General features: G+C 36.4%; 1 protein-coding gene across 1 annotated transcript in view; it reads right to left on the bottom strand.

The window, feature by feature from the left end:
* Positions 1 to 719: 719 nt before the first annotated feature.
* Positions 720 to 23,842, bottom strand: part of LOC145682081 (gamma-aminobutyric acid receptor subunit alpha-6-like) — a 285,876-nt gene continuing 262,753 nt past the window's right edge. The window contains exon 10 of the mRNA XM_081753678.1: positions 720 to 1,323. Within this exon, the coding sequence (XP_081609804.1) occupies positions 1,000 to 1,323 (324 nt within the window). The 3' untranslated portion in view covers positions 720 to 999. The remainder of the gene's footprint in view (positions 1,324 to 23,842) is intronic.

The raw sequence follows: 23,842 nt of genomic DNA, 5'->3' as shown, positions 1-23,842 counted from the left end.
ATACAATCCGTGTGAAAATAATAATCTAAAGTTATAAATTTGTTCTGGTAAAATTACGAAACTATTTTAAGAAGACACTTTAATGGACTAGACTTTTGAACCTTTAAGAACTGTAAAATTCATGCACCTTCCGAAACTTATCCATAAGGCAATCCTTATCTTAGAAATTTAAAAAAAATAACTCGTAAAGTTTGGATTTTCAAGTAATTTCATATTCATCCAAGAGAACGATAGATGGCCCAACGTACACATGTTAAAATTTAGATGAGTTAGTCCTGGGTAATGACTACAAGGCTAAGACGTCACTGTCTAAAATTTGACCTTGACGTTTGAACCAAAACTGTTAAAACTGTGTACTCATTTCAAATTTTAGCACATAGGATAGATAGTAACTCTACATGTTTGCTTATTCAGTCGTGCGAAAGTCAACAGTTTTGCCTTTGAAAGTAACGATCACTTTCAACTGAGATAAGAGCTTGAAGCCATATATAGGAAATTATGCAAATGTATTGCGTCGTCGTAACATTGACTTTCCTAGATTACTTAAAAATAAATTAATTTATATAGGTGTTTTCCTCTTACTGTCAGTGTTTGGTGCATGCTTTATTTTTAATGGAACTAATGCAATAAATAAATAATCAACTACTACAAGAATATTACTCCAGAATAAGACACGTTCATAGTAATTAGAACTAACTATTGATTTACTATTTCCCTAGAACATTATTACTAGTAGTGGCTGTTTCATTTGTAATAGTCACCACAAGCAGTTCTTTTTAGAAAAATTGGGGAGGGGGAGTGACATTAACTCCACCCAGTCATAAGTAAATGTTTATTTGTGTACTTACATAACGTTGTCAAAGTGATCAATATTAGTGAATTGGAAAACATAGTACCTTTCCCACCACCTGGCTATGACAGTATTATGGTATTAACATTTGCCTCTAATTACGAAAAAACTCACACTTGCAAAATATATTTTTAAAAATAATTACATTACTAAATATCTTTCCAAGCAAAGGACTCTTGGTAGTTAACATACCCTATCCAATAGAATAGGTTCAATAGTGCAAACGACATTGGAAATATTACTCTAGCAACTCTGTCAATTTTCGATACGCTATTTACATATCCTTTTATTTTACTAGCTTCTCTTTCTCTTTGTTTCTTATACTTTTCATCTCCGACTACACAGTAAAGAAGTTGTCTCCAGCATGGAACGTGATATTCCGTTTGAGTTTGTCGCTCAACTGTCCTTGCAATTTGTTGTTGCTCTGATGCAGAGGAACACTCTATGGAGGAAACTCCATAATTCGAAGGTGGCTGAAGGAAAGAAAAAAATATATAAATTACTGAAATTTTATAATGAATCAAAAATGTGCACTTAGCCATGAAATATTATTGCCAATCTTAGATAGAAACAATGGAATGTACTGACAGATTTTATAACCATGATTTTAGGTCAGATAAAAGTGAAACAATGACAGATACCAAACACACTAAATAAAATTCAAAGAATCTCAAAAAAGTTCTCTTATACATAATATATGATAGTTTATGTGGGATATTAAGGAAAAGATCACACACAAACAGAAACAAAAATAAAAATCTTATATATAAAAGAGAACGCACAAATCCTTTGTTCCCTCATCACGCTAATACGGCTGAACCAATTTCTTTCATTTTTGGGGGGTTATTAGGATTTGGACCCTAGATGGTTTTTATCATATCACTTTAATTTTTAATTACCAGTGTCTTGAGATAATTGACCATTCAAGTGTCCATAACGTACAAATCCTTTGTTAGTTCATCATAGGTAAAAATAAACGTATTGATATGCAACCCGCATGACCGTGTCACTCGGCGGGTTAACATAAATGACAGGCGATATAATGTTAACATTTACTGCAATCTTCTATGGTTTTTATCATATCACTTGAAAGCGAAAAAGTAAAAATTATCTAAGCAACAAAGTTTATTGCGTTCCGGGGTGACCGCAGCGAAGCGGGGTGAACGCTGCTAGTAGAATATAAATAAATAAAATAATTGGAGAAATAACAACGTTTACTTAAAATTAAGAATATGTTAATTTATTTCTGATTGTATGGTTGAATCGATATATATAATAAAAGTAAGTGTGGTTTGTCCATGCGTGCCACAAAGGCTCCGAGACCAAGACACGGAGCCCCATAGGAGTTATATGGTATTGTAGCCCTGTATCTTCCATCCATTTAGAAGGTTTCGGTTTGGACTAGCAGAGGTAATAGAGGGAGAAAACGCCCTAGCAACGGTGTTACTGTGCTTAAAAAAAATGATTAAATTTTAACGAAAATGCGTGCATTTCTTTATTTTCAATTTCAATGTTGCTTTCCTTTCTACACAAATCATTATTGATGGAATATTCCAGAATGTTCTAGAATTATCAACAATCTTAAAAAATGTACAGATTGTTATAGAAGTTTCCCAAAGGTTCGAGAATGTTCTAGAATTTTCAGGATGCTCTACACAAATGATTATTGATCGAATAATCCATAATGTTCTAAAATTATCAATAATCTTGGAAAGTGTTACAGGCTATTATAGAAGTTTCCCAAAGATTCGAGAATGTTTTTAGAATCTTCAGGATGCTCTAGAACCTTCTAGAATGATCCAGGAAGTTCTACAATATTCCAGAATTCGAAATTGTTGTAGAATGTGCCAGCATGTTATATTATTATCCGATAGGTTCGAAAATGTTCTAGAATGTGTATCACTAGGAAGGTTCATATTAAGAATACGGGGTCATTTTTATTGAAGTTTACAGGTATCATTATCATTATGCTCAGGTTTTACTCAACCTATTTAATGTTTTGAAAGGAAAATGTTGGGGTTATGTCTAGATGATTGGAGTCAGACAACAGAACCTACCTTAACCTAACCTAATCGAATCCGAGCTACTATTACTATTTGTACTACTACTAGCACTACTTACTACTACTACCAACTACTACTACCAACTACTACTATTACTGTTTGTACTACTACTACTACTACTTCTACTAAAGGCTGCCTTCCATATCTCTGTGGCGCCCCTGAAGCTTACCTGCTCCAGGTTGAGTATGGCCATGTACCAACACAAGAAGAGTCTATATAAAGTAGCGATACTATTTCAACAAAGAAACGTGTTTAGAATAACGGTAAGAATTACTTATTCAGAAGCATAATTAACTAAAATTATAGATTACTGAGAAAGAACTTTTCTGGGAGGTACATTGAGAGAAAATTAAATAATGTCAGTTTCATCTTCAAATTACTTAATGCTCTTTGGCACCAGTGCGCTCAAATAGCACCAAAGAAAATTAACAGGCAACGATGGACCGGAGTCCGAGCCATTACATTCATTTACAAGTATATTTAAAAGAAGAAGATATAACGTCTACAGACATCGTTGAAAATACAATGATGGTTTCAGAATTATCGCAAAGTACCTAAAATGCCCGTTCTTCGCACAAGGAAAATACGTTTATACGAAATGAATTACTCTCAATAAACTAGAAATTAAATATTTGCCGGAGAAACTTCTAAAATATAAGATCTGATCAAGGAAAAGTGAAATTACCAGACAGTTAATTGTATGCCCGTGATATGTTTAAAACGTAACAAATGAAAGTGAATTGCTACAGCTAAAACTTAGTGAACAGTGTATTAAATGGAATTTAAGAGTGTTGAGTAAGGTAATAGTATACATGAGAACCCCCTGTCTTCCGTGCGCGAGGATACTTCATATTATATATTTATACGTTACCAAATTAAATCACTGCGTTGTCTTCATTATATGTGCTTAACATTCTATTTTTACTTTCTAGAATAAATTTCGTTGATTTCGATTCGAAAAATGTTAAATATTTTTAAATTTATATCATGATGCAGACCAAAATCCTTGTTGCATATAATGTAATGCGCTATAGCATATAAAGTACAAGGGCAAATAGGTACGTTCTTTTTTATTTTCGTATCAGTGGATAAGTAAATGAAAGTGGGTTTGTTACCCCCTTTCTAAGTTCGTAGATACTCAATGAATAATCCCTAAAAGTATGAGCGTCCAGCTTCTTCTGGAACTCAGACGGTCTTACGTATAATATATCCTTAAGTAATAATAACGTTAACACTGCAGTGGTCGCGCTTATCGCTATTGTGATCCAGGGGTATATCTTTTGTTGCTGCTAGGAGTTGGTAGAATGCTTGACTTTGAACAGCCATTTACCTTTCCCCCACATCATGTGGAACAGACCAGTGATGTTACAGCATTCCTGCTGTCAAAAGTGCGTTTACCGGGTGCTCACTTTTGTAGTTGGATCCACGCGACCAAACACGGAGTACATTTTTAAAACTTGACCTATTTTGGTTTGTTTGTTTTCGATATGTAGCGAATATTTTGTGTATAAAATGTAGGAAAGAGACTACAAACATATACGTAAGTGGTTAAATGATACAGAGAGTGACTGTGAAAGCATTGTTTGTATAGAAGACTCAGAAGAAGTAGAGGAAGACCTCTTCATTGATAATAAAGTTTGTTATGAATTCGACAGTAATGGAGATCAACGAAACGAAGACGCAGAGGTTGCAGCAGAACCCCCACTATCTCAGAAAGTAGCAGAGGAAGATATTCCAGTAGAAGCAAGACCTACAGGAGAACCTTAATTACTTAATTTTGATTTACGTGACTTTTACATAGCCAGGGAAAAAGTTAAAAAAGAGACCCAAGAGGTAATTGAAGCCTCAATTGCCACGTACTTCTAGAACTCCATGTATCAATATAATACCTCCTTTTCAGGCACCTAACCCTCCGGGTGATGATAAAATGCTCGTACAACTGCTGAGGCTTTGCGTGCCTGATTGACACTAAGATGAATAAGTTATGTTAAATTTACAAAAAGTCTCATAAATATGTGTGTTTTTCTTTAAATAATAAAAATATACAATGTGCGTTATACTTTGCTTTATACTTCCCAAGCACCATATAATAACAGTACTATAAATATAACCATGTGGAAAAAAAGAAGCTGTGGATCACAATAGTGATCCGCGCGACCAAACACAAAATCTGAAAAGCGTGACTACTGTAGTGTAAAAACAGAATGCCGAAACGTAAAAGAGGAGGTAACCTAAGCACTAGATAACAAATGTAGTTTATAAGCAAGTATTGTAATGAAACAACTTAGTTAAGTACGGAATAAAATTAAAATAACATTAAATACAAACCAGACTTTCCTTTCACTACAATTTTCTTCATTCAAATTTAATAGCATTATTGTTGCTTTTCTTTTTAAATGAATTTCCGTTCTCCAAATTTTCCATTCTTGCATAACCGTCCACTTCATACATAAAAGTACGAAACTTATTAAATAGTCACAAATCAATTTATAGCGAGTCACCTATCCCCTATAAACATATTTTCCTCGTGCGAAGAACGGGCATTTCAGCTAGTATTTAAATAAAAGTGAATAACTCTGAAACGAAATAAGGAAACAGTAATGATGAAACGTCCTATAAGGATGGGAAACAAATGTCAATGTTCATAGGGTGGATTTCAACTACAAACGATACATCACGCATTCGATAAGTTGCTGTTGCAGACCACTGGCATGAAAATAAAACAGACATGCGTAAATTTAAAATGTAGATTTACGATATTCTAAAATGCCAAGATACTGTCACACTTACACCTAGATAACTTTATTTAGAATATACCGTATTGTCCTAGTTACCCAGTAAATAGGTTAACAGCATACAATAATCACTATAATAAGAAATAGTGTAGATTCATCCATTTAAACATTTAAATATAGTATTAAGCTCACTATATAATGTGACTAGATATTCGTAAAAAGAATGCAGACGGACATTTTTACCTTAAAATGATTATATGTGTGCATAAATGCCGACGCATGGTAACCGTAGTATGATAAAAATATCTAACCTAAAAGATTTAAAAGTTAACTTTAATTATAATGTTACTTAAAAGAAATTATAAGATATTTTCTGTTGTAATATTTTATTTAAAAGTACAATACTGTAACCAAAATTAACTCCTATATTCTTTCGCATTACTGTTATTCTTCATGCCAATCATATATTCTAAAAAGAATGAGTGCATTGATTATGGCTATGATCAGCTAAAAAAACCTTCTAAGTCCAACTTCGGGTATCTTCGGAAACAGTAAACCAAAGATGCCAGGTTCGAGCCCCCAAACCAACCTCCGTAATTAAAAATTATGCAGATGGGTGTTACTTCTTTGTTGAAAGGTTGTTAAGTGTACAAGAAAGAAACATTCATTGAAATACGTAATGATACATAATTTGTTAACTCTGTATACATGTGAACACATGCTGGTTTTGTCACCCACTTTCCATAAGTAAAGTTTCCAATGAAAGGAAAGACAGCGAACGTAGTTCTTGCATCCATAGTAAAACGAATAAGATAAGGGAGAAAAACTCAATGGACATGAATGTCATTGTTTTGGAAATTTGGTTGTTGTATTTTAAAAGGAGTTGGACATGGGTGTTCATGCTAGCTCAGTGTGCTTCTAATTGTATAGTCGTCAGTTCGATTCGCGGGATAAATATTTTGTTAGAAATGATATATTACCCAATGCATGAATAATAATATAAAATAAATATATCAGTTTTATATATACACACAACCATTTCAAGATATAAGTAAATATGGATTGTTGTGATTGTTGAAAAGAGTGAGTAAGCATATAATGTGTGCTCCACAATTTTCGTTTGATTAACCCATTAGTGCCCAGAATTCCCCAGTGGTATTTTGAAATGTTTCTTTTCGCCTATTTGGTTTTAATAGTACTCTAAAATAGACATTAGAATATTTTTGAAAAATATTTATTTTTTTCTTGTTTTTTAGCCCGGCAACTTAAGTTGCCAAATGGCACATACATGTTCAAAAAAGGGAACATTTTGGAAAGTTACAATTTTGAGGGAGAAAATACACTGCGAAAACATAACTATTAAAATAGAGTTAATCCTTCCTTTACAGACCTTCAATCCTTCCTTCTGGAGTCTTTGAAATCAATTCAGTTGAGTCTTTCTCCTCAAAACACATTGTAGCCAAAAACAATGCTAACCTTACGTCAATATATCATACAAAGAAAATGCAACGATGCTATGACGAAACAGACTCCAAAGTAACTTCATGGTTAAAACCTGCAACGTCAATCCATGAATTTCTGCGATATAACGAAAAATTGCCGTGGCAACTTAAGTTGCCAAGGGGCAGTAATGGGTTAAGTGCTATATATCACGTTTGTGAATTGTATCTGTGTATATGTGTGGGCAGAAAGAGAGGTGCTTCCGGAGGAGTGTTTTTTCACAAAGATATCTCTCACTATTGAGGTATTTTTATGATTTAAACTTTGATACTATGATATATTTTCTTTCCAATTCGTTATAAAATCCGTTAAATTGTTATTTTGAACAGATTTAAAATTTTCCATTATTTGAGTTCTTATAATTATTTTTGTTGATCAACGATGGTGGATGGAGTCGGTTCAGGAACATAATTCTGAATTGTATTTGTGCAGCATGGCGGCTGACCAGCAAAGGCTTGATCAAAGTTATGATGACGGAAATCATTTAATCTCCAATGATACTTCCTGCCAGGAGAGTCACAATATAGAGGAAGTTTCTGACATTGGAAGCGTGTCAGTTACAAATAATGATGAATTAGTTGATTTTTCATACGATGAAAAATGTGTATCATGCCCTCATTGTGAAAAACATCTGGCCAATCAAAGAGGACTTGCCATCCACATTAGCAAAATTCATCAGACTCTCAATAAGAAAAATAAGCCTTCCATACCAAACCAAAAGTCATCTCTAAATCATAATCCTTCTTCATCAAATGGAATTGAATGTGATAATTACAACGAAAAACATCTAATTTCCGACTTTTGCAATCTAATAGCCGAACTAAAATCCTCTGTTCCTTTACTAAGAAGAGTCCCAAGAAGTGCTCGGTCATCTGTAGCTACCTCTCTCTATGATGTTATCCGTCGTATTTAAATAGAAACGAACTAGACGCATGGATGGATCTGTTATTATTCCCGTATGCAGTACTCAGTGTTCCGTCACAATCATATCAAAAACTTAACAACCTGGGTCAAGCAACGAGTTTGCGAATTGGATAATTCTCACAGAGATGCGTTACCCCATTATTATTCAAAAAAAGGAAATTCAAACGAAAACCTCAACATTCTTCTGACCCAACATCCTTTAACACCAAAAGACTCGAAAACAAATTCAACGATGGAGATATAAGAGGTGCAGTCAGATTACTAATTTCTGAAGATATCATCGCCGCACCTAATGCATCTGTTTTAGAAGCACTTAAAGAGAAGCACCCTTCACATTCAGACACCTTTTCATTACCAGACCCTCCTAAAGATTATCCTAATATAACAAGATTTTCAGTTTCTGAATTACGATACGCTGTAAAATCCGTCCCATCTGGATCAGCTGGACATATTGATTGTCTCCGTCCTTCTATTCTTAAGAATCTACTGCTACATCATGAGTCAGATTCAAAAGAAAGATTAACTACGATGATTCTAGAATTACTTCATTTAATCCTTTCAGGTAATGTACCTCAGGAAATAATACCAATCTTTTTTGGAGCATCACTTATTGCACTTAATAAGAGGAGCGGTGGAATTCGACCAATTGCAGTGGGGAACATTTGGAGAAGGATATCAGCAAAAGTTATATGTTCCAGAATTAAAGAATCCGTCGTGAGTTTCCTTTACCCTCAATAATTGGAAGTATGCGTCCTCAATGGAGCTGAATCCGCAGCACATGCAGCTCGCATTTACTTTTCTATTCCCCATTCACAACAAAAGGCTTTGCTGAAATTAGACTTTTATAATGCTTTTAATGAACTGAACCGAGACGCAATCCTACTCACAATTAAAACTAATTTTCCATCGATTTATCACTATATCTATAAATGCTATACGCGACAAGTAACCTATTTCTAGGTGATAAGATCATACTCTCGCAACGTGGAGTACAAGGCAATCCTTTAGGTCCCGCTTTGTTCGCCATTACGATTCAGTCCATAGAGTCTAGGATTAGCATTGAATTAAACATCTGGTACTTAGACGATTGTACTATAGCAGGAGATCCTGACACAGTTTTAAGTGAGCTACACAATATTTGAACTATGGCAGCAGACATCGGACTACATTTAAGTTTTATGAAGTGTGAAGTAGGATTTTTAGGAATTTCGCAAGATCAAATGGAAGTGTTATATTCATAATTTAAAAATTCAGCACCGGAAATGCAACTTATGACAACCTCTTCAGCCTTTCTACTTGGTGCAGCCCTTTCACCTGAGGCAACACGTAATATGTTAATCGAAAAAAAACTAAAAAATTAGATTTTTCTTGTCACGTCCGGCCCTAATATCAGCACATTCAGCTTTTTATCTCCTTCGTGCGTCGTTCTCCATATTAAGAATAATCTATTTTTTTACGCTGTTCTACTTCTTGGCGTGAAGTCGATTTACTAGAGAAGTTTGACACCGTTCTGAAATGTGGACTGGAATCGTTACTCAACTGTAACCTAAATAGCAACGCATTGATAAAGGCCTCCCTTACATTTGATTTTGGAGGTCGAGGTATTCATCGGTCTATCGATTTGGCGTATCCTTCATTTTTAGCGTCATTCTATGGATCCCGGCATACCATTGAGATACTCCTCAACCAACTTAATGAGCCTCACATAGAATCTGATGTCCAACACTGCATATCTGACTGGTCTAACCTACTTGGTTTAAGTCGTCCTGAAATAACGGACAGAAGTTCGCAATCAGTTTGGGACAAGCCAATCATCAAATTATATCAATCAGTGTTATTACAAGAAGCAGGCAATCAAGAGGATAAGGCGAGGCTTCTCGCCTCCACATCACCAATTTCAGGGGCTTGGATACAGGCTTTACCTTCACACGCCCTAGAACTTCACCTTTCAAACGAAAGTTTTCGTATTGCAGTTGCACTTCGCCTAGGAGTAGACATCTGTGAACCACACAACTGCTCTAAATGTGGTGCCTCAGTCAAGCAGAATGGTCTACACGGTCTGTCTTGTATAAGTAGCTCCGGAAGACATGAGGCATTCGAACGTGAATGACATCATCTGGAGAGCACTCACATCGGCAAACGTTCCATCTGTTCGTGAAGCTGCGGGGTGTAACAGATCTGATGGCAAAAGACCAGACGGCATGACGCTGGTACAATGGAAGAGGGGAAGGATTCTTCTCTGGGATTTCACCTGCTCTGACACTTTTGCGCCATCTAATCTCACTCTTTCTTCATCTCGAGAAGGAGCTATTGCAACCCGCAGAGAATGCGCAAGAAAAGAAGAAAATATAAAGATCTACTCGATAGATACATATTCGTGACAGTAGCCATTCAATCGGGCGGCACTTGGGGCGTCGAAGGGCTCAATTTCATGGAAGAAGTAGGCCAATGTATTGCACACGTTACTGGTGACAAGCGGGCTACTACTTTTCTAATACAACGTATCAACATAGCAGTTCAGCGAGAAAATGTGGCTTCTATTTTAGGTACATTACCTCCTGGAAAATTATTAGAAGAAGTTTTCCTTTTATAACTAACTGTTCAGAATTTGCTGTTTTGCACATTTTGAACACACTTCTGGGACATACTTGTACAAAAGGTGAATATTTGTAATCTGGAAGTGTTCAAAGGGTGTCGATAATGAGTAAAGTGTCCTACTGTGTGTAATTTAACTTTTAAAAAGATCTTTAAACTCAAGTGTATAAATATTAATAAAATGTTTTTTCGTTAAACGCTAAAAAAAGTTCACACTCAAAACAATTAAAGAGCTCAATAAATTCTTGTGTATCTTAAAAAAGGTAAATATTTACTGACTGTGAGCTGTGGTGGGTGTTGACAGAACATCGGCATATTACATGTGAATGTTAAATATAAATTAAGCAGAAAGTTTAATGACAATATACATAAGTGTGTGTGTGTAGTGTATTGGTCTGCAGCTATTTGTCATACGGAAGTTACTTCTCAATATTCTCATTACAGCGTGGAATTTACGTTCTTCAAGATTACAGTTGCTAAATATGAGACATTTACATGTAGAATTTATTTAATTCACTGCTAAAGTCGTGTATTATTAGATATGCACTTTATTCGTCTAGTGCTCGATCACAGTTTTGCAGATTAAAATCCACTATTTATTATGTAATTAGAGTGAAACATTTTGTTCTACTCTTTTCAAATTATTAGCATTTTCTCCTCATGCTTTGTGCAAGAGGAAGAAACATACAAAATCTTATTTCGTTAAACATTTACAACCTGGGGCTTCGTGATATATTTTCTTTAAGGTTCAGTGGTGGTCAAATAGGAAGCATTAGAAAGTCATTATTTCAATTTCTGAATTTTAGAAAGTGGAAATTTCGAGTTTGAGAATTTCGCAAGGTAGAAAGTGAAAATCTTATAATTAAAAATATGCAATTTGATATAGAAACTTGACAGGGTTGTAAGAAAGATGTCGTGTAAATCCATTCTTTTACTAATTGAGGCTGTTAGAAATCAAAAGATCTACCCTTTAGAGGAATGAAACCTTTTTATTTCCAGCTATTCACTTTTATTTCCACAAAAGAACGTAACACAAGAAAATAGCTTCTACAAGCACCATGCGGTCACAACTTTCTAGTCCTTCTTCTTCTTCTAGCAGCTGAACTATAAACAAGGCACAATGTTGCCAGCTCCTATTCCCAACATCCTCCCATCATTAAAACTGTGGATTACAATACGTAAAAAGAGACAATCTTTTGGGAGGTTTCACAGCTCTTCCAGTTCTAGTAGTGATAATTTGAGATTCCTTTTCACCTTCACATTGATCAGTTTCACTTCTCGGTTCTCGTACCACCAGTCTTCTCTTAAGTACATTCTGTTCAACAGTTTCTTCTGACCTGATTTCCAAAGGGAAGATACGTTGAAGAGGTCTCACCATCATCCCCGCGCCGGTCTTTAGTCTCACCAGACGAACTTTTCCATCACGGCCAGGTATAAGTTCCACAACACGTGCTAGGGGCCATTCCAACCGCTTTGAGTTGTCGTTTCCCACTAGAACAACCTCTCCTACTGCTATCTTCTTACAATTTACTCTGGTTCTCCAATGTTGAACCAACTGTCCCAAATATTCCTTTCGAAACCTACTGCGTAAAATCTTCCGTATATCCTGAATGTATTTCAGTCTTCTTCGTAGACTCCCCGCTTGTATGACATCAATGTCAGGTACTCCAATTTCAGCATTCTGTTGTAGGAACATTAGAGGAGTTAAAGGCACAAAATCAGAACTTTCTTCCGAAACGTATGTCAAAGGACGGGAATTTATAACTGCTTCACAGTCACAAAGAATTGTGTTAAATTCTTCATAAGTCAGGGAAGCTCTTCCAAGTACTCTTCTCAACAACTGTTTCATTAGTCTAATCAGACGTTCCCACCAGCCACCCCACCAAGGTGATGTGGGAGGAATAAATTTCCATTTGATACGCTTCGTAGTGGTGTACGCTTCTATCTTCTCCCACTCGAGTTTGTCTAACAAGCTCTCTGCACCGACAAAATTGGTACCATTATCACAGTAGATTACTGATGGACGTCCTCTTCTAGCGACGAATCTCCGCAACGCTTGAAGGAAATCGGCCGTTGACAATCCAGATACTAATTCTAGATGTACCGCTCTATACACTGCACATGTGAAGATACAAATCCATGCTTTCTTGCCATCTCTTAGTATTACTGGACCCGCCATATCCAATCCTGTGACTTCAAAGATTGCTGATTCCTTAACTCTATCTTCTGGTAAGGCCGCGGGACAGGTCTCCATCTTCTTGGCGTTGTATCTTCTACAGACGACACACCTTCTAACAACGGATCGAACGCCTTGCCTTCCTCTTATAATCCAGTACCTTTCTCTGAGAAGACTCATCAGACCCTGCACTCCAACGTGACAAGATTCTACATGTTTGTCATGAATCAACCGCTTGACCACAGGATGTGTGTTTGGTAATACAACAGGATACCGAAACACTTCTGAATCTGAAAGCTCTACAATTTTCGTCTTCAGCCTAATGATCTGATCTTTGTCTTCAAATGGGCATAGTGACTTCAACTTTTGGTCTTCTACACCGTCGAATGACTCTTTCTGAACGAGTTTAAGGACTGTTTTCTCAGCAGCTGTCACTTCTTCTACCGATAATTCTCCTTGTCTCCTCTTCTTTCCATTACAACAATTGAATATGAATCTCTTGATCCAACCAACCATGCGGATTATCTGTTCATATTTTGAAAAACGGCGGTAGTACCAATCACGGTTTTCTTCTTTGGCATTAATCATTACAGATACAATGTTTTTTCTTCTTTCTTCTGAGATTATTTCTTCTTGATAAGTGTACTTCTGCTCCGGCCACTCTTCTATTGGTCGTCTTAACCAGTCTGGACCCTCCCACCATTTTGACGCAACTAACTGTTCAGGTGAACATCCTCGTGAGGGCAGATCAGCTGGATTCATGGTTCCTGGAACAAATCTCCAACACTCGTTGCCTGAATTGCTTAATCTTCTTATTTCTTGTATTCGATTCCACACAAAGATATTCCATGGCATATCCCGCTTAATCCATGCTAAAACGGTGGTAGAATCTGTCCAGAAATAAATTGGTACATCTTCAACATCCAATGTTTCTCTCACTGTAGTAGCTAACCTTGCGCCAATTGTAGCTGCCAGTAATTCCAGTCGAGGAATGGTTAACTTCTTCATCGGAGCAACCCTGCATTTCGCCTGTATCAATTGCACCTTCACTTGTCCTTTTTCTTCAGTTCTGAGAAAGACAGCCGTAGCATACGATCTCTCACTAGCATCGCAGAATGCATGTAGGCTCCAATTCTTACAATCTCCAGCAGCCCATCTTGGAAGGACAAGTCTCTTTAAATGAGGCAACTCTTTGATCCATTGTAGGAATTTCTTCTCAACTTCCTTTGGTACCGCTTCGTCCCAATTTACCTTCGGTGACCATACTTGTTGTAAAAGAATTTTCGGGCTTAGCGTTACTGGACACGTGACACCAATAGGATCAAATATTCTGTTAGCAAATGACAAAATTATTCTCTTCGTGACAACCGCAGGTTTTGTATCCTCAAAACATTCTGGTCGTAATTCCAACACATCTGAAACAGTTTCCCATTGTAGGCCAAGTACAGGAACTCTATTCTCTTCTAGTGTGTTTTCTAAAGAGGTATGCTCCCACCCTCGAAGTTCGAATTTTCCTTCCGCCATTAAGTTCGTGGCTTCTTCTCTAAACTGACGAAGCTCATCTTCATTTTTGACACTAGTGACACAATTATCTACATAAAAACTATTCAATAACTTCAAAATGACTTCCTTAGCATAACTATTCTGACCCTCATTACACTTTTGTAGTGCTCGCCTAAGATGATGCTCTATTACGGCTCCCAACAGGAAAGGACTGCAACTCACGCCAAACACTACTCTTTTGTGACGATATATTTTTATACCACCTTCTCCATTTATCCAAAGAAATCGTAAATAGTCTCGGTCACTCTTACACAGGGAAATTTGTAGAAACGCCTTCTTAATGTCAGACACAACTCCAAACTTGTTCAATCTAAAACGTGTCAGAATCGCTGGAATAATTTCTATCAAATTGATTCCTTTCTCTAAACACTGATTTAAAGATGGATGATTTTTCTCTCTCGCTGAGGCATCGAATACTGGACGGATCTTCGTCGTACTACTAGTCATCTTAACAACATGACGATGAGGTAAGTAGTAGCCTTTCTTCTCTATCTCTTCCGCAGGAACTTCCTCTACGATGTTTTCATCTCCCCACTCTTTCAGAACCTTCTCGTACATTTCGTAGTAGTTTTCAGCCTTCAATCTAGCAACTACATTCTTCAGTCTTCTTTTACAGGTATCTATGTTGTTGGGGAGAGGTGGATGTTCCATTAGCCAAGGCATTTTTACTTCATACCTCCCGTCAGCGTTAATGGTCGTTGTCTGGTTAAAATATTCCATTACTTTCTGTTGCGCCTCCATTTTCGTTTTCTTTTCCGCTGGATCGGTTATGCCTAAAACATCCAATTTCCACAAGTCTGAAACAGGTGTTGATTTGCAAAACATCGTTGTGACTTGCATTGTAGAAAACCTAACAGAATCCTTCCTGTTTATTTTTCCCATTAAAATCCAGCCGAGCAATGTCTCCATAGCAATCAGGCCAACTTTCAAAGCAATTCTCTTACCTGTGAAAAGTTTACCGGCAATGTCCGCTCCTATTAAAATTGCGATTGGGCCAGGTTGATTATCGGATATTTCTATACCCATTTCCCGTAACTCTGATAACCAAGGACCATCTATGATTGATGTAACACTATTACAAATAACATCCTGATTCAGTGCTTCAAAATTACATGCATAATCACCATTGAGGTTGGTTAGCCTAACTCGAAAACAGTCATGTTCACATGGTTCTGAAAATACACCTCCAAAAAGAGCGTGCGCTACAGTTTCTTTTCGTAATACTTCATAGTTCATTTCCTGCGCTAAGCTAGTACAGATATAAGATCGCTGTGAACCAGTGTCTATAATCGCCCTGACGTTCTTTTTTGAATTCCGCCCTCTCACTTTTACTACCAATGTTTGTAAAATGTTTCGGAATGTTCATTGTTTGTCAGTGTGTTTTCGATAACATGCTTCACATGAGTCTGTTTATCACCGTTACTTGACGCATTCTTAGATTTATTTCTGCCACTACACATAACACTAACGTGACGCCCCTTGCATGCACTACAAGTCAACTTAGCATAACATTTTGAACTCTTGTGCGAATTCTTAAGGCACCGAAAACAGCATCCCTTTCCCTTCAAAATGTTTATTTTTTCCTCGTATGTCCAATTACAGGCTTTTACACAGTTTTCACTTGCGTGCGATTGATCACAAAAAATGCACTTTGCACTATTTTTACAATTAACTAATTCAGCGGCAGTTGGTACAAAATCGGAACGATTACTGCGTTCTTTCTTTTTCTTTCCCACATTACTGGTGTCTTGTATATCAAACCCGGACACAGCAAGAGCTATTCTTTCTTCATTTTCTACTTCTTTCCGCAAAAATGACATAAAGTCTTCCAAACGTTTTTCTAAAGTTGCGTCTGCACTGTTTGTACTGTCCCTCTGCCACGTACGCAATAGTTCAGCAGGTAAGCATGACTCCACAAGGGGATACAGCATGGCAGCACATTTATCTGTTGTGACACCTAAAGTACTTAAAGCGCGAAGTTGAGATTCCAACTTGTCATACAGGTCTATCAATTCTAGATTACCATTGTTACTTAGATTATGAAACACTAGCTTTAAAAGTTCACGAACATATACCTCTACTAACATATCGTCACGTCCAAAACGCGCTTTCAAACCCTGAATAACCTTCGGGTAGTTATCTTCACACAGGGGAAAACTTTCTACGAACTGACGTGCACGTGTGTTCGGTACAATAGCTTGAATGAGATATTGAAATTTGTCTACATTAGGAATCCGTTTATCTTCGTCTATGCGCACAAACTGTGACCAAAACAGAAGCCAGTTTTTCAAATTACCATCAAACTTCTTAATTTATACTTCTGGAAGTTTAAAGTTTCTTTCACTACTCGTGCTACCACTACTCTCGTTCGTTTTACACGCATGCAACGCAGCCTCAACCTTGTTTTTAATTTGGTAGAATTTTAAAGAATACTTATCTGCTTGCTCCGTTTCTTCTAGTAGTTCTTTCTCGCTCCAATTATCTTCTATTGCTGATGTCATTATCTTCTCATCTATCTCCTTCATTTTCATGTATTTCTCTTCTAACACTTGAAATGTACCACTAATATCACTTTCGTTTTTAAGTTCTGCGCTACACAGTTCCGAACAGTTCGTATGCAACCTAGTGAATGCTGCTCTCAAGATTTTACGCTGTTTTTTCATTTCCTCCATGGTCTATTGTGTCCTGTTACAGTCGCCAGATGTTAGAAATCAAAAGATCTACCCTTTAGAGGAATGAAACCTTTTTATTTCCAGCTATTCACTTTTATTTCCACAAAAGAACGTAACACAAGAAAATAGCTTCTACAAGCACCATGCGGTCACAACTTTCTAGTCCTTCTTCTTCTTCTAGCAGCTGAACTATAAACAAGGCACAATGTTGCCAGCTCCTATTCCCAACAGAGGCATCATCATCATAGATATTCTGTCATTATTGGCAGATTTCGTGCTGCATGTAACATACCTTGTTTCTTACAGACAAGTTATAATAGGCTCAATATAAATTTTGATTTATATTCTTCATATTGTTTATTATTATTATTGTATTCCGACAGTTCAATTCAAAGTTTTCCTATATGGCTACTACTCTTTCGCAACCATTGCGTTTGCGTTCCTGTTGATTTTAATTATGTCATCAAGAGATAAACATAATATGTCGTTCTTGTCCGTTTCGAGGATTCATATCATAATTCATTACACTTGGAACAAAAAAAAATAAAATAAAATAAAATAAAATAAAAAATAAAAAATAAAAAAATAAATAAATCGATAAGAATTGTCTTTTGTAAGTTTTTCTTGTGGATGCTACGTTTTGGACTGTCTTTGCCTCTCAAATTTCTTCTTCTTCTTCTTATTTCTTCTTCTCTTGGAGTTGCACAGAGTAGGAGAATATACAGGAATAAGGGAAGAACGGAATGAGGCCGGTCTCTAACGTTGAGTTAGATTTCAAATCAATGTTTTAGTATTATTTCTTTTCTATATTTTATTCATTAATGTCCTGTATTCCTTGTCAGATATCTTCATTTTATTCAACCAAGCGCTAGTAAAGATTGCACCGAAATTTCCGCCAGAGAGAATGAGAGAGAAGCGACGCGGTGAGATGACTGTTTTTATATATACTGTGTACTTCACCTACGCCGGATTGAACTTGTTGCTTGTGCTTTTCTTTTCCCAGTGAAAGGAAATTAGTTATTTTGAAGTATTAAGACTTAGGGTAGCTTCGGTGGAATAGGGCCACCGGATGAATAGGGCCACTCGTTACGTTATTCACCTTACTTGTTTATAGAACAGAAGCAGCGAAGCGGATGCCACGCCGTGTCTTCACTGTGAGTCTCTACAAGTTCATCGTGCAGTTAGATTGAGTGAATGCTGGACGTTGATTGTATTACAGAGCAACTTTCATCATCAATTGAATGCAAGTGTTAAGAAAAATAGCGTATTTTTAATACTTCTGTCCTGTATTATTTCTTGTTACGCTATGTAGTTTTGTTGGAAGTGCAGAAGTTTGATTTTCTTATCTTCAACAAGGTTCACTCAAGATATTATGACTAGCATGATAATCGTGGAAGAACCTAAACAGGGTTGCCAACCCATTTTTCTATATATTACCAATTAGGGTGAATAGGACCATATCTAGTTACGGTGAACAGGGCCATACTTTTTGATTAGGGAGCTGCATTGGCTCAGTGGCAGAACGTTCACCTCCAGTGTGTGGGGTCCCTGGTTGAATCCCAGCTCGCGCCAAGTGGTGGACAAACACCGTGTAGATGGGTTTTATCGGAGTTTTCCTGTTTACTCCTACTTTTTTCATTCCAACATTTAATTCATTCGCATCATCCCCGTCTCCTTTAGCCTACCTTGGGAAGTAAAACTCGAAGATTTTTTCCCACTTAAATTTTGTACGAATGCATGCATCAACCACACCCCACCCATTCATCCTATCTATCGTCTTATACATAGTGGTGATATAAGAATTCGATATTTTTTGTCTCTCTTTCTTATTTCAGATGGGAAATTATGAGCGTTAAACACAGATGACGTACAAGAAACAGTATAAGTTTTTTGTCCTGTTGCACAATTGAAATATCTAATAAGGAAGCAGAAATTAACGCTAACAACTCAAGGTCTGCAGAGTAAGAAACGTCAAATATAAATAAATGACTTTATAAGCACGTAAATCTACCGTTTACACCTTCTATTATTCTAAAATATTATGTATACGAATTCTATTCTATGTTTTAGTACGACTTTACAATTGTGTGTGGTTTTAATCCACTTAATATATGTGGCCCTATTCACCTTACGAACGGCCCTATTCACCCAGATATGTTAGGATGAATAGGGTCATTCGAGGCGAGTATATATATACATTTTTATAGTATTATACAATTTTTGAAGAAAATGATTTTTTGTGAACTTTATAGTAGAGATATGGTATATTATAAATCTGTAAAAAGTTCTTTAATAAAGCACCAATTGTAGCAGTACAAGGTAATTTTCTTGAAAGTGGCCCTATTCACCCCAATCTACCATATTCTGCCATTCTGTTATATTGAAGTTGATTCTTGAAAGAATCATGTTCTTGAAATTCATGTGATTAGCCCATTGTTACTGGTGATAAGTGGATAATACAGTAAAACCTGTCTTCAACGGACCCTTTATTAAACGGAAAACTGTCTTAAACGGAAATATTTCACGGTCCCATGAATTTTGGAGAGCAAAACGTGTAAAACTCCCTTCATTAAGCGGAAACTGTGTTACGCGGACAACGGAAAGAAAAATAAACATTTAACGGAAAATTCTGGGTTCCGGACTACAGCGTTTAGAAGATGTTTAGACATTCTGTGAGACATAAACATTACACTGTCTGCGATAATATATATTCGTTCTTTTGTTAAATATTTCTGGACAGTGTTGACCTTCCCCAACCACTACTCATATTCACCCCCACAAATTGTCCTTAATCCCCGCAACTTGATCAAGAATCATACGGAAATTCGGAGAGAAGAAAACGAGATAGAGGAAGAAAAGGAATACGATACCGAGTTCCAAGAAGAGTGTAGAATAAATACATATCAAGATTCTCGCAGAAGTTTAAAGGAACTGCAAAAATTTGCCTTACGAAAAAATGATTCTGATTCACTTTGTATAATTTCTCAGGCTAAAGTGTATGCGGAAAGTCAAGCAGCCAAGCAGCAATGTACACAGAAAACCCTGCTTGGCTATTAGAAAAATAAAGAAAACGTCTGCATGGCATATTTTGTATTCATTTTAACTTTTTTGTGTACTTATTCGTAGAAGAAAGAAGTACTGTAATCGAACAATGTACCGGTACGTACAGCAATATATTTTCTCAGTATGCCCCTTTATAAGCATGTATTTAAAAAAAAGAAAGAAAGGAAAGATCTACCTCCACTAAACGGAAACCTGACTTTAACGGAAATTTTTGCAAGTCCCACTCGATTCCGCTAAAGACAGGTTTCACTGTACTAACATTAATTAAGTGGGACCAGCTAACTTCATAGTAATCTCTTTGTACTTCGGATTCATGCAGCGATAATGGTAATATTTTCTCTTGTAGCTGCATCCCAGGTAATGTGATTAACTTTAAGTTTATCTACAGTGATTGATCTTCATCGGAAAACATCGAAGTGAAGTGAATTTAAATTTCTTATTGGAAATATAGAATCTTCAAGCCAGAACTCGTGGGAATTTAACCGACGTAGTTAGTTCAGCCAAATTATTGAGGAACAAGATTGTGCTGAATGAAACCATTTATTCCGTCGTGATAAGTATAGTGGTTTATCAGAGTTGAGATAAATAGAAATATAATATTGTTGATTTCCATATGCATATAATAATATTTTTGAGTTCCAAAATGTATAGTATACAAACGTATTCCATACACGGTACGATGTCTGAGTAAAGAGTTCCTATGGGAGGAACCTTCTTCCAGGGTGCCTGGCCTGTGCACGGCCCCGAACAGTTCTAGTTTGTCCTCTCATTATGTAAGTCACACGTTGTGTTAATCTCTCTCTCTCCCTCTCCCTGCTGCAATGCATATTAAGTCTTGTGTTGAACCAAGTTATCAGTTTATTAGTTTAATTACGTGCTGTTCAAAGCTCCAGGTTAAGTAAATTTTCGTATTTTATAGATTGATGGTATTTACCAATGCTCATCGCTGTTTGCAATATATTCATATGGTTAGATTAGTAAGATTGCCAGGTTATAGATGTTTTGAATAGAGTATGCACGTTACCCGAAAGTTTTGTCCGCCTTTGGGTTAGTTTGCGTTAAGAGTAAATAGGGTCAACGTGGTTTCTCTCATTGAGTTTAAGGACATTACAAACTACATTAAGTCAACTCATTCTCTGTCAGTTAACTGTCTATATATATATATATATATATATATATATATATATATATATATATATATATATATATATATATATCCTCGTCCATCCGTCCAAAGTCTATCCAGTTAATACATACATACATATATATATATATATATATATATATACTATATATATAATCTTGTCTATTGTCTACCAAGTTCAGATTGTCCACCTACTATCTACTGTCTATACTGTCCGTCCCAGAGTTGGCGTGGGTCAATGAAAACTTGATCCACGACCCACTGACCCACCACCCACCTTGACCCACGACCCACTGACCCACCATCCACCATGACCCACTCTGACCCACGACCCACCACCCACGGTGACCCACGCGGACCCACCACCCACGGTGACCCACCATGACCCACCACCCACGGTGACCCACTCTGACCCACCACCTAAGGTGACCCACTCTCATCCACTTTGACCTACTCTGACTCACCAAAATCCATCGTCATCAACTCTGAACACTATCCACTTCCTCTTTTAAACTGACTAAAGAGTTTACACATGTAATAAAACAAGACTGTGAAATTGTCATTAATCGGAGTTTGAATTTCTAGTCAATCTCTCAAGCATCACTCTGTTACAATAACAGTGGATCTGACCTTTACGATATAAAATGGTACTGTGTTTGTCAGTGAGGAAATTGAAACAGTTCGAGGTGGGGGGAAATTAGTGTGTGCCTAAAATATACTTGTACTAAGAGAGTATTCTTTCAATTGTTAATTTCTGAACGCATTCCACAAGAAACTTCTATTCGCAGGAAAATACCCCTGTACAATATGGAAAAGGTTATGGTTTCTCAGTTCACAGTATTTTTCTCAGAAAAGACCAGAAAAATCAGTTGTTCATAGGGTATAAAGGTGCTCGCTTACTCTCTGTGAGAGCATCTCCATAAAGTATGCTCATAATTGTAATTTGTGTAATCACTAAAACACCATGTTAAATTTAAGTTACAAATATGCATAATTGCAATTATTATGAATATTTATTCAAAGTAGTTTACCTAAAGCAAAGAAGAGACTTGCTAAAAATTAGGTACAAAGTTGAATAACACAAATAAGCCATTAGTAATACAAGTATGCATTTTTCGTAACACGTAATTTTCCACCTTAAAACAAATCTGAAATCGGATTTATTTCCTGTTGGTATCTTTTTGGCGGTAAAACATCCGCAGTGGAATGATGTCCGTCCTTCAGCCAAGAAATAAGTAGCTCGTCTACTTTGAGCTTGTCTAGCGGTGGGCCATTAACATGGATGAGCAACAAGTTAGACAGTGTTTGAGCACTTGTAACGATAAACACCCTTAATCCCCCTTCCTTTTCAGAATGACCACCCCGGGCCAAAATCCATACTTGAATAGAATGAAAAAGAATAGCACACATCTAAACATTCAAATACAGACCCGCCCGCCGGGGAAATAATCCTGAAAAAAAAGCGAGGAGAGCTTTCGCCGGTACTGTATTAAAAGGCCGCGTAGCGCACCCAGAATATGTATAGGTATAACTCTCACCTTTAATTTACGAAAAATGCAAGCAAAAATTCTCAGTTGTTTTAAGGAAGTTAATTAGCAATGACAAAACCTACTATTTCAATTTTAACAAGGATAAACAATTTATTATAACAAAGAGAAAAAAAGTAATAATAATAAAAAAATAAAAAAAGAACAAATAGTACACAAAATATTAACAGTTGGATATTAATAGTAATAAGAAGAATAAACAATCTTACTGTTTCTGATGGAAAAACAGCCTAGCACACATAAAAAAAAAGTCGCCATTCCAACATGGCTTACACCAACCACTATGTTTCGTCTTTTCAGTAATCTAACTTTTCAATCAGCAATATTTTACACTTGCTCGTGACTAAATATGACAATTCAGAAGTATTTATCATTTTTCAAATACATTTATGAGTATACTCACGAAATTTCTGATGATAAATTTCACACCAATTTTCACAAAAAAACAATAATTTAATTTAACAGAATTGAAAAAAGATACACTACGTACCTCGTACAGTGACCAACTGACGATCTACGTCAGTTGATCCATGGCTTCCATTCCGGTTTCAAAACCAACCAATCACAATCCGGATTTTACATCACGAGGACCTCGTCATTTTACCTTACCAGCTGGTACCAGATCTTCGAATATATTTTCTTACTACAATACAAACCTGATTTTGAGACCAAAAAGGTAGGATGGAAAAGGGCCAAGGGAGAATAAGGTCGTATGTCTCCATAAAAATAAAAGATGGCGCCATCTATTTCCTAAACAATCCATAATAACAAGTGACCCACATATTCGTGACGATCCACGTCGTCACACATCCCCCTCCGTAGATGAAAAATTTTACCCAAAGAAATTTTTCATTACTGACCAATTTTCAATAAAATGAACAAATTAAATCATCTTAACCAGATTTGAGGAGTACCTTACACATTTTTCAATGAAGATGAAATGAAATGATGATGGAAAAAAGTGTTAGTAGATGATTAATTGATTATGAAGATGAACAATAACAACAAAA

The sequence above is a fragment of the Thermobia domestica genome, chromosome 3 (assembly GCF_964235325.1).
Source record: "Thermobia domestica chromosome 3, izTheDome1.hap1.1, whole genome shotgun sequence".
NCBI classification, from domain to species: Eukaryota; Metazoa; Arthropoda; class Insecta; order Zygentoma; family Lepismatidae; genus Thermobia; species Thermobia domestica.
This window is presented reverse-complemented; position numbering and strand designations above follow the sequence as displayed.